Below are 12,237 nucleotides of genomic sequence, written 5' to 3' on the forward strand. Positions count from 1 at the left end.
GAAGTTTTAAAAAAATTTCAAATCTCTTTTCTCTTTTTTTTCAAGCTTTTCTTGAAAAAAAATTTAAAAATATCTTTTTTTATATTTTTAAGCTTTAATTAAAGCTTTTTGAAGCTTTAATTAAAAAGCTTACAAAAAAATTTATGGGGAGGTCTTCTTTTCACCCGGTGGCCTGCAGTGCACCCCCCCACCCCACCTCGGTGCGTTGCGTTGCGAATTGAGATAGAGAGGGAGGAGGAGGCAAAGCCTCTCTCTCCTCTCTCCTCTCCTTCTTCTCCATTCCACTTTCTCTTTCTCTCCACCCCCTCCTTCCCTGTTAACAGAGAGTAGGTTGATTAAGATTTTAATTAAATAATCTTAATCATAATTATAACTTAAGTATGATTAATATTTAATCAAATTGTGCCTTCTAAGAGGCGTTCACACACGCGGGAGAGAGAAATGGAAGGAAATTCCAGATTTTGAGGGAAGAAAATAATTTTACGCACACGAGAGAGAACCCAATGCATCAGTTGGCTACCCCATACTGCATTTTAGTAGAAATTTGGCAGAAAATTGATAGCATCTTTGCGGAAAACCCGCCAAAATGCATAAAAATATATATTTTTTCCCATAAAAATGCTCTAAAAATTTCTTAATAATTAGAAAAAATTTCCAAAAATTATAGAAATTCAAGAAATTCATTCTACCAAAATTATCTGTGATAAAATGTGTGGTATTTTGGTAAAAATTCCATAAATACTTATTTTAAACCAAAAAAATAAAAAAAATAGCATTGAACTCATGGAATTCCCCTGCAACGTCAATTTGTCCATTGAATAAAAGAAACACACATTCCAACTGCCATATTGGCAATCCACGTATGAAATCACCAAAATGAACCAACAAAATAACATTTTTATTTAATAAATATTAAAATTTACTTTAAAAAATACTTAAAATTAGAATAAGAAAGAAAATACAACAACAACTAACTAGAGATTGCTCTAATACCACTGTTAAAACCCTAATATATCTCTAGATAATTATCATGAATAAACATGCATAAACCAGGCATAAACTCATCCACCCGACCACTCTTGAGCTCAAGGGTGCACACATAAATACAATGAAGTACCTCATACCTTAACCTTGATGTCCCATACCATCAAGAGATACGACATCATTCCAGTATAGCTCTGGTGTGAAATTGTAGGTGAGTAGATACAATCCTCTACACTAGGGAACATCCCTTGAGTGTGCCCCATGCCCCTATTATATGGGAGGGCCCTCAAGTGACTCTTGACTCTCCATTTCCCATGTGTGACCCTTGGATGCCTGACGCTAACCTCAACCCTTAAGGTTAGCCCTAACCCATGCTCCACTAGAGCTTTTTCCCATGCTCACAAGCCTAATGTGGGTTAGCCTCCTAGTATATGCACATATAATGTTCACATAACAAAAGAAGCCCATAGTTTTGGATCCCATGGAAGGCTCTTCAAGAGGTGTTTACAATGTTAGTGGGAGATGGGATTGGGAGATGGGATATACCGCACAATACCCATGGTCGTTCTACATTAGAATAACCAAGAGCCAAAGATGTGAAAGACAAGATTACACTTCCCAAGTTCAAAGGGGTGAACACAACCATCGAGAAATTGGAGGAATGGACTGGCAAGATGGAGATGTACTTTGCATTGTATCCCCATGAGGAAGAAGACAAAGTACAATTTGCCATGTTGCATTTGGAAGACTATGCCCATTCATGGTGGCGGTTTAGTCAACATGAGGGTTTGCATTTTAACACATTCAAAGATGCCAAGTTTCAAAACTTCACATCTCCATTGGAACGAGCTCAATTGGTGGGACAATGATATGACTTGGAGCAAAAGGGAAGTTCCTTCAAGGAATATAGCAACCAATTTAGGAAGCTTTGCATGTTTGTTGGAGGAATGAATGAGTATAACAAAATGGTGAAGTATATACATGGATTGCAATCCTCACTTGGAGCTGATGTGAAGACTCAAAGACCTCAAACTTTACAAGATGCCATGTATTATGTGAAGGTCTTTGAATCTAAGTATAAGGAAAATGTTGCAAATAGATGCAATGCGGGATCAACCAAGACATCTATTTTCAGTCCAAATGTAGTAAAATGGCCAACTTCTACCTCTTCAACACCTTATGTACCTCGTGCAAGCTTCACTCCAACTTCTACTCCCATACAACGATATCCTAGTGTGTATGGACAGCCAAGGAATGTGAAATGGAGTGGTTCTATGGCCAAACCTCCTCTCAAGAGTGATGCCAAATCTTCTTCCCTTCAAGGAAAAGTGATTAAGCAATTGTCTCACAAGCGAAGATGGAGGAGAAGAGGAAGAAAGGGGTTTGCTTTCTTTGCAATGAAAAATGGATGTGACACATGAAACACATTGTTGATCCTTGTGGTAGAAGGTAACAATAGTTGATAGGCTACTTCACCAATTCTTCTCAACACCTTGTATGGTCCATAAAAGCGATGAGAAAGCTTTGTATTGGTATCTCCCTTCAAAGAAGCATACGTTGACTTAGGGATTCTTAGGAATACATAATCCCCTTCCTTAAACTCCACATGCTTCCTTGATTCATCGGCATATTGCTTCATTTGGTTTTGTGCCTTAGCCATGTTATCCTTGCACCTTTGCAATATTGCACACATCTTCTCAATCTCCTCTTTGGCTTGATGATTCACCTATTCGTCATTGAATGCAATGGAAGGTACATGCACCTTATACCCATACATGGCTTCGAATGGAGACATACCAATTCTCATGTGATAGGTATTGTTATGGAAAAATTTAGCTAAGTGCATCCATTTATCCCATGAAGATTGGGTGTCATAATAATAGTGTCTCAAATCAATTTCGAGCCACTTGTTCACCCTCTCGGTTTGGCCATCCGTTTGTGGATGATAGGCTGTACTTGGAGTGAGTGTAGTACCCATGGAATCAAAGACACTCTTCCAAAAATGGCTCATGAACTTGACATCCCTATCACTCACCACTTGCTTTGGCATTCCATGCAACCTAAACACATGCTCCATAGATTGTTGAGACACCATAGAAGCTGTATATTGAAACTTTGTGGGCATGAAATGAGCCACCTTTGTTAATCTATCCACTACCAAATAGATGCTATTCCACCCTTGCTTATTAGTGGGCAGACCGGTAATGAAATCCATGGCTATGTGGGTCCGCTTTCCTTCCAGAATAGGCAATGGTTGCAACAACCCTCCCGAGGACAATTGATTTGGATCCTTGTTTTGTTGGAAAGGCAAACACTTTTGCACATAGTCATGCACATCCTTCCAAAGTCCCTTCCAAAAGAAACCCTTCCGTATCTTATCATAAGTCTTGAACACTCTCAAATGACCCACCATTGGTGAAGAGTGCATCTCTTGTAGGATTGTTAGCTTGAAGGATGAGAGAGGAACCAAATAGACCTTTCTTTTGTACCAAAGCAACCCATTACGCACCTCAAAATGTGGATATTCATCACATAACCCTTGCTGTAATTTCTGAAACATTGGACTAGCCATGCCATCCACCAAATACTCCTCTTGTATCTCATGAATCCAATCATAATGTACCTCCAAAATATCATGTATAGTGTAAGCTGCCCACATCTTAGAAAGTGCATCTGCCACCACAACATTATCCTTTCCCGCCGTGTAAGAGATCTTGAAATCATAATTTTGCAATGTAGCAAGCCATCTCTTTTTCTTGGGAGGAGAAAGGTTTTGTTGGGTGAGGAAAAATTGGATTACTTGATGATCGGTCCTTACTTTGAAATGCCCACCATACAAATAGTGATGCCACTTCTTTATGGCATGCAAAATGGCCAACATTTCTAAGTTGATCATAAACATGAAGCTCCCTCTCCTTCTCGGTGAGCTTTATACTCTCATAAGCAACTACCCCATGTTCTTGATATAGCACGGCACCAATTCCTCTCCCACTTGCATCAGCTCATATAGTGAAAGGCTTAGAAATGAGTGCTTGCTTGAGCTCTTGAAAGCTCTTATTGGCCACGGCATCCCAAAAAAATGCTTTCTTCTTAAGCCTATCGGTAAGTGGCGCTGCCATGTGAGCATACGACGTATGAACCTTCGATAAAAGGATGATAATCCCAAAAATCCCCTTAATTGAGTAGTGTTGGATGGTGTAGGCCACTCTTTCACACATTGTACCTTCTTGGGATCCATCTTAATACCATCATTGCTCACAATGTGACCCAAGTATTCCACTTCTTGTGACATAAAGGTGCACTTGCTTTGCTTGGCAAACAACTTGTCCTCTCTCAATACCTTCAACACTTGCTCCACATGCATCAAGTGCTCCTCCCTTGACTTGCTATACACAAGTATGTCATCAAAGAAGACCAAAATTTATTTATAGAGGAATGGCTTTAAAACTTTATTCACGAGAGCTTGAAATGTGGCTGGGGCATTTGATAATCCAAAAGGCATAACCATGAATTGAAATAGACCTCGTTTAGTCCGGAATGCCGTCTTAAACTCATCACCATCTTTCATCCTTATTTGATGACACCCGGATTTGAGATCTATCTTGGAGAAGTATTTTTCTCCTTTCAATTCATCAAGTAAATCATCAATCCTTGGAATGGGATATCGATTCTTTATAGTGATCTTGTTGAGATCCCTATAATTGATGCACATTCTATAAGATCCATCCTTCTTCTTCACCAGCAAAACCGGTGAGGCGAAAGGTGATTGGCTTGGTTGTATGAATCCCATTTCCAAAAGATCTTCCACTTGCTTTGCCACCTCTTCCCGCTCAACCTTCGAAAGCCTATAAGGAGGCTTATTGACTAGTTTTGCATCCTTCTCAAGCTCTATGGCATGGTCAACTTCTTTAGTAGGTGGCAAGCATTTGGGTGCTTCAAACACATCTTTGTACTCTTGCAACAAGGAATCCATCTCTTTATTATGTGTTTGTAGCCCATTGTCCTCTTCTTGATTAGTGACTTGTAGCATGTAAACAAAGCATACACTCTTCATCTCTCTCTTCATTTGCTTCATGGACACCAAGGTTAAAGCATGGTTGCAAATTCCATCCAACCATAACTCTTTGACTTCATGCATAAACCACATTTCATGTGCTTCAAATCCATTGAGAACCTACCCAAAGTGTGAAACCAATCACATCCAAGCACCACATCAATGGGGTTCATATCAAGCACAATCAAATGGACATCAAGAAATCCTTGTTGCAACCCAACTCTTGCTCAGTCATGCTGTCCATTTGCAACCTCCACTTTTAGAGGCTTCATCATCTCTATTGGGCATAGTTTCAAAGAATTTATTGATTTAGAGTTCACAAAACTATGTGTGCTCCCCGAATCAACAAGTATATGAATGGATCTGCCCCCAATCTTCCCCACAAGCCTCAAGGTGTTGGAACCTTTGCATCCAACTTTAGTTTCTTTTTGTGAAATGGCACAAAGCATGGCTATCCTTGTTTTTGTTTCAACTTCTACCCAATCCTCTCCACCCGGACTAAAAGGAAACTCTTGAGAAGGGTCAAGAGCCTATAGGCTCTTCTATCACCTCATTTGCACAATCCTGAAATTCAGCCTCCTCCACATAATCAAATGGTGCCTCTTCATCTTCAACCACCTCAAAGATCATGTTAGCTCTCACCCCCTTTGCGTTGCAAACCTTTTTATGCTCGGGAAAAAGTATGTGTCAAGGCCTCAATTGGAAGTGATTGATGAATTGCGTCCAATGTGGATGAAGAGGGAATGATTCAATATGTGGTGGAGAAGGTGATTGTAATGAGGGAAAGACACCTTCGTAATAATAGGTCTATTGTTGAATACCTTGTGAAGTGGAGAGGCTTGGAAGAAGCTTCTTGGCAGTCTGAAGGCTTTATGAAAGACCATCCGGAGCTTCTACAAGCAATGAATCAAAGTGGATGAAGTGGTACAGTTGTTCGGTGTCTTTGGACAGCTATAAATTTGCATGGATTTGGATGATGATATGAAGGATGCCATTGCTGTAAATTTACTGTATGGACAGGTAGCCATGAGCAACAAAGCCTAGGTGTACATAGGGCTAGAGAACCAAGTTTGGCCCCCAATTGTTAAATGGTTGGCCATTGTAAAAATAGAGCTCATGTATATAAGTGACTTATGAAATATGAAAAGGATACAATCCCATTATCACAATTAAGTCTTCTTCTTCTTCCCTCTTGCTCTCTTGTGGCTATGGAGCTTGTGTGTTGATGCATGCTTACTTGATTTTGTGTGTGTATGTGTGTGTGTGTGTGTGTGTGTGTGTGTGTGTGTGTGCTTATAGGTGATGCTTCCTTTCTTCCCTCTTATTCTTCTTGATCTCTGGCTCTCCCCCCCATTCTTGCACAAATCAAGGCATTGAGATAGGAGTTGAGCTCTCCATATCTCCTTCTCTCATTGCTCCATATCTAGCTCAAGGAGGAAAGCTCCACTTGAGTGATACAAGTGGTGGTGGAGTGAGCCCCTAGCGGCTTCACATTGAGGACTTAACCCATTTAGGGTTGGCTAAGTGTATGTTCCCGAACCAACCCTTGCATCTTCTCTTTGCTCTTCTCTTCTTCCTCTCTCATGCAAGGAGAATGCTCATTTAGGTGCAAAGAAATCAAAGCATTATAAAATCTAAGTTGATATCACATGTTCAAGTTATAAGTTGGATCAAGTTTATACACGATGAATGTGATGACTTTTATGCTATCTAAACAAAGGTGAATGTCTAGGAGAAATCAAACAATGTGAATGTACAAATGTAAAAGAGACATAAATCATGTCAAATATATTGTTGCCAGAAACACACATCATGCATTGCCAAGATAGACAAAGTCCTCATATAGCCATGTGGCCTCCTCACATGAGAGTGAAAATTGTGAAATATTCTTAGAGTTATGCCTCGTATTCATGTAGACTCAAAGAGCCTTTCATCTAATGTATGCAACTACTATAAAGAAGAACTACGATAGGAATTTGAGTATGAGTAGCTAACCTTGCATTCGCTTCAAGTTACCATGATGTCAAGGGAGGGAAAGTTTTGGAAGGAAAAACCAAAGTAACCATTTTGCAAAGCTAGTTTTTGAAAGGCTAAGTTATGCGACACATGTAAAGTTAAATTATTAGTGGGAACACACACTAATGTAAGTTGATTGGGCATGAGAACAAAGCTAGTTTTTGAAAGGCTAAGTTATGTGACACATGTAAAGTTAAATTATTAGTAGGAACACACACTAATGTAAGTTGATTGGGCATGAGAACAAGCACTAATGTAACTCAACTTGGGCATGGGAACATGCACTATCATAAAGTTAAGGTCAAATGACAAAATGATGCATGTATTGTGTGTAGAGAAAGGTTTAGTGTGGGCATGAGAACAAGAACTAATGTAACTCAACTCGGCCACGGGAACATGCACTATCATAAAGTTAAGTGAAGGTCAAATGACAAGATGATAGGCTAAGATGGCATGCAGAAGATGATGGCCAACACGATCGCATGCGTTATGTAATGGTGATGTTGAATGAAATTTAATCAAACTTATTGGTGTAGTGCATGTAGCACTAGATCCAAGGTTTGGGAAAAGATGGGTTCCGCTTAACCTAGAACTTGTTCAATTTCTTAAAAAACCTTCTCAAATTGAGGGAAGAAGGAAAAACAACTCCTCGAAAATTTCAAGATTTAGTTATATTTAGATTTAAGTATAGAGAAAAAGGTTGTTCAAAATGATAATTTCCCTTCAATTCATTCATGATAAAAAGGATTAATGCAAGCCTTAGTAAAAAAGAATTTCTCGAACCCTGGCTAGATCAATAACGTGGTGTTAAAAAATCGAGATGGTGCTAAAAGGCGATGAATAATACAATTAAAAAGCTTGGAGAACGTGGCGTGACGGCAGTGGAGAGCTAACTTGAGAGTTGAAACACAAGAGATGCAGCATGTGCAGGAATGCTGGCGTGGACGAGCTGCCATGCAGCTTGCGGCCGATCTTGGCACACGCGGAGGTGCACCTGCACCCACTGCGCATGTGGCGCATCCAGATTGGTCATCTTGAAGCGTGGAGGCGCACGTGGCAGGTGCGAGCATGGATCTATGGAGTACCCCTGCTTGCATTCACAGCAATCTGCCGTAATGTTGAGTTTTGTAAAGTCGAGAATCAGCGGGCGTACATTCCCCCACGCTTGCGCTGCGTAGCCGAACGTGGAGGAAGCGCTTATTGCCAGCCGCTCGCTGCTGCTCAGTAGCCACATCTCCGCCAGCGCCAGCTGCGACTGCCTCACGCTGAAGTCCTGTGTCTGGAGCTCCGACACCGCATGCACCCTCACCACCCTTCCGTCCGTCGTTCCGGCACTCTGGCTGTAGAGCTCTTTCAGTCTGAGGAAGTATCGGCTCTGCAGGGACGCCACCAGAACTGCCACATCCGCCTCCGCGGCTTGCTTTTGCCGTATCCGTTTGCCATACAAGATAGCCAGCTCAGCCGCTGACAGCGTCGTGTTGCCGGAAACTGCCGGGAGGTAGGAGCTCTTAATCAAGCAACCCATCGCCATTGTGTTTGCGTCCTCGTCGAAGGCGGCGCGATCTGAGCGGCCATGGAGGCGGATCTGGATGCCGACACGAGTGTTGGCGCTGGCCAGGTAGGCCACATACTCTTTGAGCACGATTGCCCACACATCGTTGGCAGGAAGCAAAACGAGGCGACTGATCAGAGCAAAAACTTCATGCTCGGCATCTACAAAAATCCTGCGCATACGCTGCCAGAAGGAAGGCACCAGGAAAAGGTTAGGTATGGTGTAGAGATCACTCTCCCACACCACCCACTTCACATCCATTAGAGAATTATACACTTCTTCACAAAAGAACTCCATATCACCATCGCTCGGCTCATCCCACAGGCTCACTTTCACCATCTGATGATCATCACCAATATGATCAGCGCCGATATTGGTACCTGCCCTGGACGTATATGTAGCAAGTCCCCACGCTCTGTCCATAAGCCTATAATATGGAGAATCATCAGGAAGCAGCCAGCTCGAAGCAGGAAAAGGCTCGCAGAGCAGATCACCAAGCTTTCTCCTGTTGTCGAGTAGCAACACTCGATCCGTTGCTATAGCATACGCCATCGCAGAAGCTAAGGCCATGAACCGATTGCCCAGCCCAACCAGCTGCAAATCCAAGACCATCAAATAGCTGCAATTTGCTTGGGTTGCATTCAATCCACCAGCAATAATAAAATTACTACAGCGTCGGTGAAGCTCTCCATACCTCGTCCACTCTTGATCCAATAAGGTAGGCATCTCGATCTGTCGCTCTGCCGATCTCAAGAGCGATTCCTGGGTCCTGCTCAGGCAAGCGCGACTAATCACATCCTCATTATTAGCTGCATAAGATTCACTGGTACTGCCATAATTGGATCTTATATTATATCTAAAGGGATTTGCAGCTCTAGCTGCATTAAACAAGCCTCCGAAGCCTATCAGGCTCAAACATGCTACTACTAGCAACTGTACCAAAACAAGGGCCACCAAGCTGTAGTTGATTCTCGGAGCATGGTGATCAACGCCCACCACTGTCGGCGAACAGATCCGATATCTCAAACCTAAGCTCTTCATAGCATCTGTCATTTCTGTCACAAGAAATATACATCGATCATTGGGAGTAAGCCTTTCTTGCAGCACATGTCTGAAAAATTCAATTAATCTTTCATCGCTAGTTTCTATGGACTTCATCGAGAACGTGGAGTGTAAATCTTTTATCTCTTTTTTATTCGAACGTGAGCTTGATTGAACGTCCCCCTCACGATACCCAAGCACGCTTGTCATCATGTGCAGGTCCTCAACTTGCAATCAAAATGGATATTTTATTGGTCTTTTGAATTGGCTGCTTAAATAGAGCAATAAGCATATAGTTTGCCTCCTCTAATCTTGGACAAGCTAGATTAGTGAAGAACAAGAAACCCTACCAAGCAAGCTAGTACAAAGAGGCATATGACAATCATGGGGGAACATAGGAGAGAATGGGGAAAGAGTAAGCCTAGGTTGCATGTCAAATTAAAGAAGATTTGGAAAGGACAAGAAGAAGAGAGAAGAGTACTCTCTCTATATTATGCATGATTTGTTTTGGTGCAAGTTTGAAAATTACCCTAGAAAGAGGCGTGCATGCATTTTACATTTTTCCCAAGACACACACACACACACATATGTATATATGTATATATAATTAGATCATCAAATACACCCACAACTATAATATAATCTAATCAATATTTTTGTTACATCGTCTAAAGAGACAAAGCCAGCGATTATGTGAAGTTCAAAAATTTCACTGACAACATCCCACATTTCATCCTCTCGTATGGAAGTCCAAAGATTTGCAAGGGATATTGTGATGAAGCATGGTACTATACCTCACAATTATGCAAAGTTTGGGATGATTATTACAATGTCACATAATTGCACGTTTATACGATGCTTTGTCTTTTTTAAATGCTTGGCTCCCCTAGTAATTAGAGGACATGCGATGGTTCAAGAGAAGGAAATTTCTCCACTTTTGAATTTTAAATTTCATAAATGGATCACATGACACGCAATTGATGATGAAGTATTATGGTGTTTATGATGTGAACTCATGGTAAAGGTGTTATTTTGACTATAACAATGTCATTTCAAAATGCTTAGGCTCACAAAACTTGACAAAAGGCTCAACATATTTCACGTGGAAAAGGGACACTTAACAGGGGTGCAACATGGCTAGGGACACTGTAATGTAGCTAAGGACACAGTCACGGAGCCGCATAGGCACTACAACAAAAAGAGGGGCTAGCGGTATTTATAGCGTGGATTTTGTAAAAGGATTTGGAAAATTGTCGAGGCATAAGCATCGCTGTAAGCGCCACTATAAGCACACTATTTTTTTGACACTATAAGCACCGCTATATCCCATGGTATAACCGCTGCTAGATCCCACAGTATAAGCGCCGCTATATCCCATGGTATAAGTGCCGATATTTCCCATGTTATTTTCACCACTTAGCGACGCTAATAAAAATGACAACGCCACTATTTTCACCACTCAACGGCGCTGATAAAAAAGCAATAGCATCACTAATTTTTCCACTCAGTGGCACTAAGAGAAAAATAACATCGCTGCTATTTTCACCGCTCAGTGAGACGATGATAGAAAAAATTCGGGAGCAGATTGGGACTAATTAGTCTCAAATCAATCTGCCCCAAAAAAAATTACTTTAATATATTGAAGGCAGTTCTAATTTATATAAACAAGCATATCAACATATGAAATTACATTTAAAACATAATAACTCCCAAAATCTTATTTGTATTAAATCCAAAATGCCATAAAACGCGAGTTACATCCAAAATGCCATAAAAGGTGAGCTACATCGAGTATGGAGTTACACAACATAAAGCACAATAGACCAGTCTCCACTCATTCTCCTCATCATCCTTGTCCTCCTCGCCTATTGCGCCTCTTCGCCATCTTACTACATCACACAAGGTTAAGTAATATTAAAACACAAATTAGATAAATTTCTAAAAGCTTATAAAACCAAAGGAATTTAAACTTTTAAAACTTGTTCAAACAAGTAACTTACAGTGGGCATAGCATAGTTCAAAGTGACACCCTGTCTCACAACCATTCAAACGTGGCCGAGATCCCATTGTGATAAGCAAAGTTGTACTCACAAGAAGGAAAACGGTCCATGACATTTTCCTACATTAAGCACACATTAAAAAAGAATAATTTATACAAGTTTTAATTCTTTAAAAACAAAGTTTTGAATACAAAATGTTAAGGGTTCAAATACTTACAAACTGAGCAAGGAAAGATGGCCTTTTGCCGGATGCAAGATGAGAACCCCTCTTGTTGCTTGAATAGATCGATGATTTTCCCGGTATATCTTTTTGGCCTTCTTCCAATCTTTATCTAGTTCTCCTAGTGGCTTCATGCCACCACGCTTGATGGCCTTAGCAGTCAATGATTTTCTATGACACACGATCCAGCATCTTAAGGTTATTAACTGTAAGTCGGGGTGTGGCATAGAAAAGTCTTTCTTCAATACACTTATAATGTATCACTTCTTTGCATTGTCTTGATTTCTCCAATCAATGCCCCAAATGTTTATGAACTCAAGGTTTACAAGGTGATGCATGTGTGCTATGACATGCTTCCCCTTGCTATCCT

At 40.8% G+C, this 12,237-nt stretch overlaps 1 protein-coding gene across 1 annotated transcript; it reads right to left on the bottom strand.

Annotated features, from left to right (window-relative positions):
• Nucleotides 1-7,848: 7,848 nt before the first annotated feature.
• Nucleotides 7,849-9,668, bottom strand: LOC147621835 (fucosyltransferase 6-like). Its single transcript, XM_086823616.1, has one exon. The coding sequence runs from the start codon at nucleotides 9,657-9,659 to the stop codon at nucleotides 7,944-7,946; it is 1,716 nt and encodes a 571-aa protein (XP_086679742.1). The 5' UTR covers nucleotides 9,660-9,668; the 3' UTR covers nucleotides 7,849-7,943.
• Between the last annotated feature and the right edge of the window lie 2,569 nt (nucleotides 9,669-12,237).

This window comes from Cibotium barometz, chromosome 29 (assembly GCF_041138505.1).
Source record: "Cibotium barometz isolate CiBa-2024 chromosome 29, ASM4113850v1, whole genome shotgun sequence".
In the NCBI taxonomy this organism is placed as follows: Eukaryota; Viridiplantae; Streptophyta; class Polypodiopsida; order Cyatheales; family Cibotiaceae; genus Cibotium; species Cibotium barometz.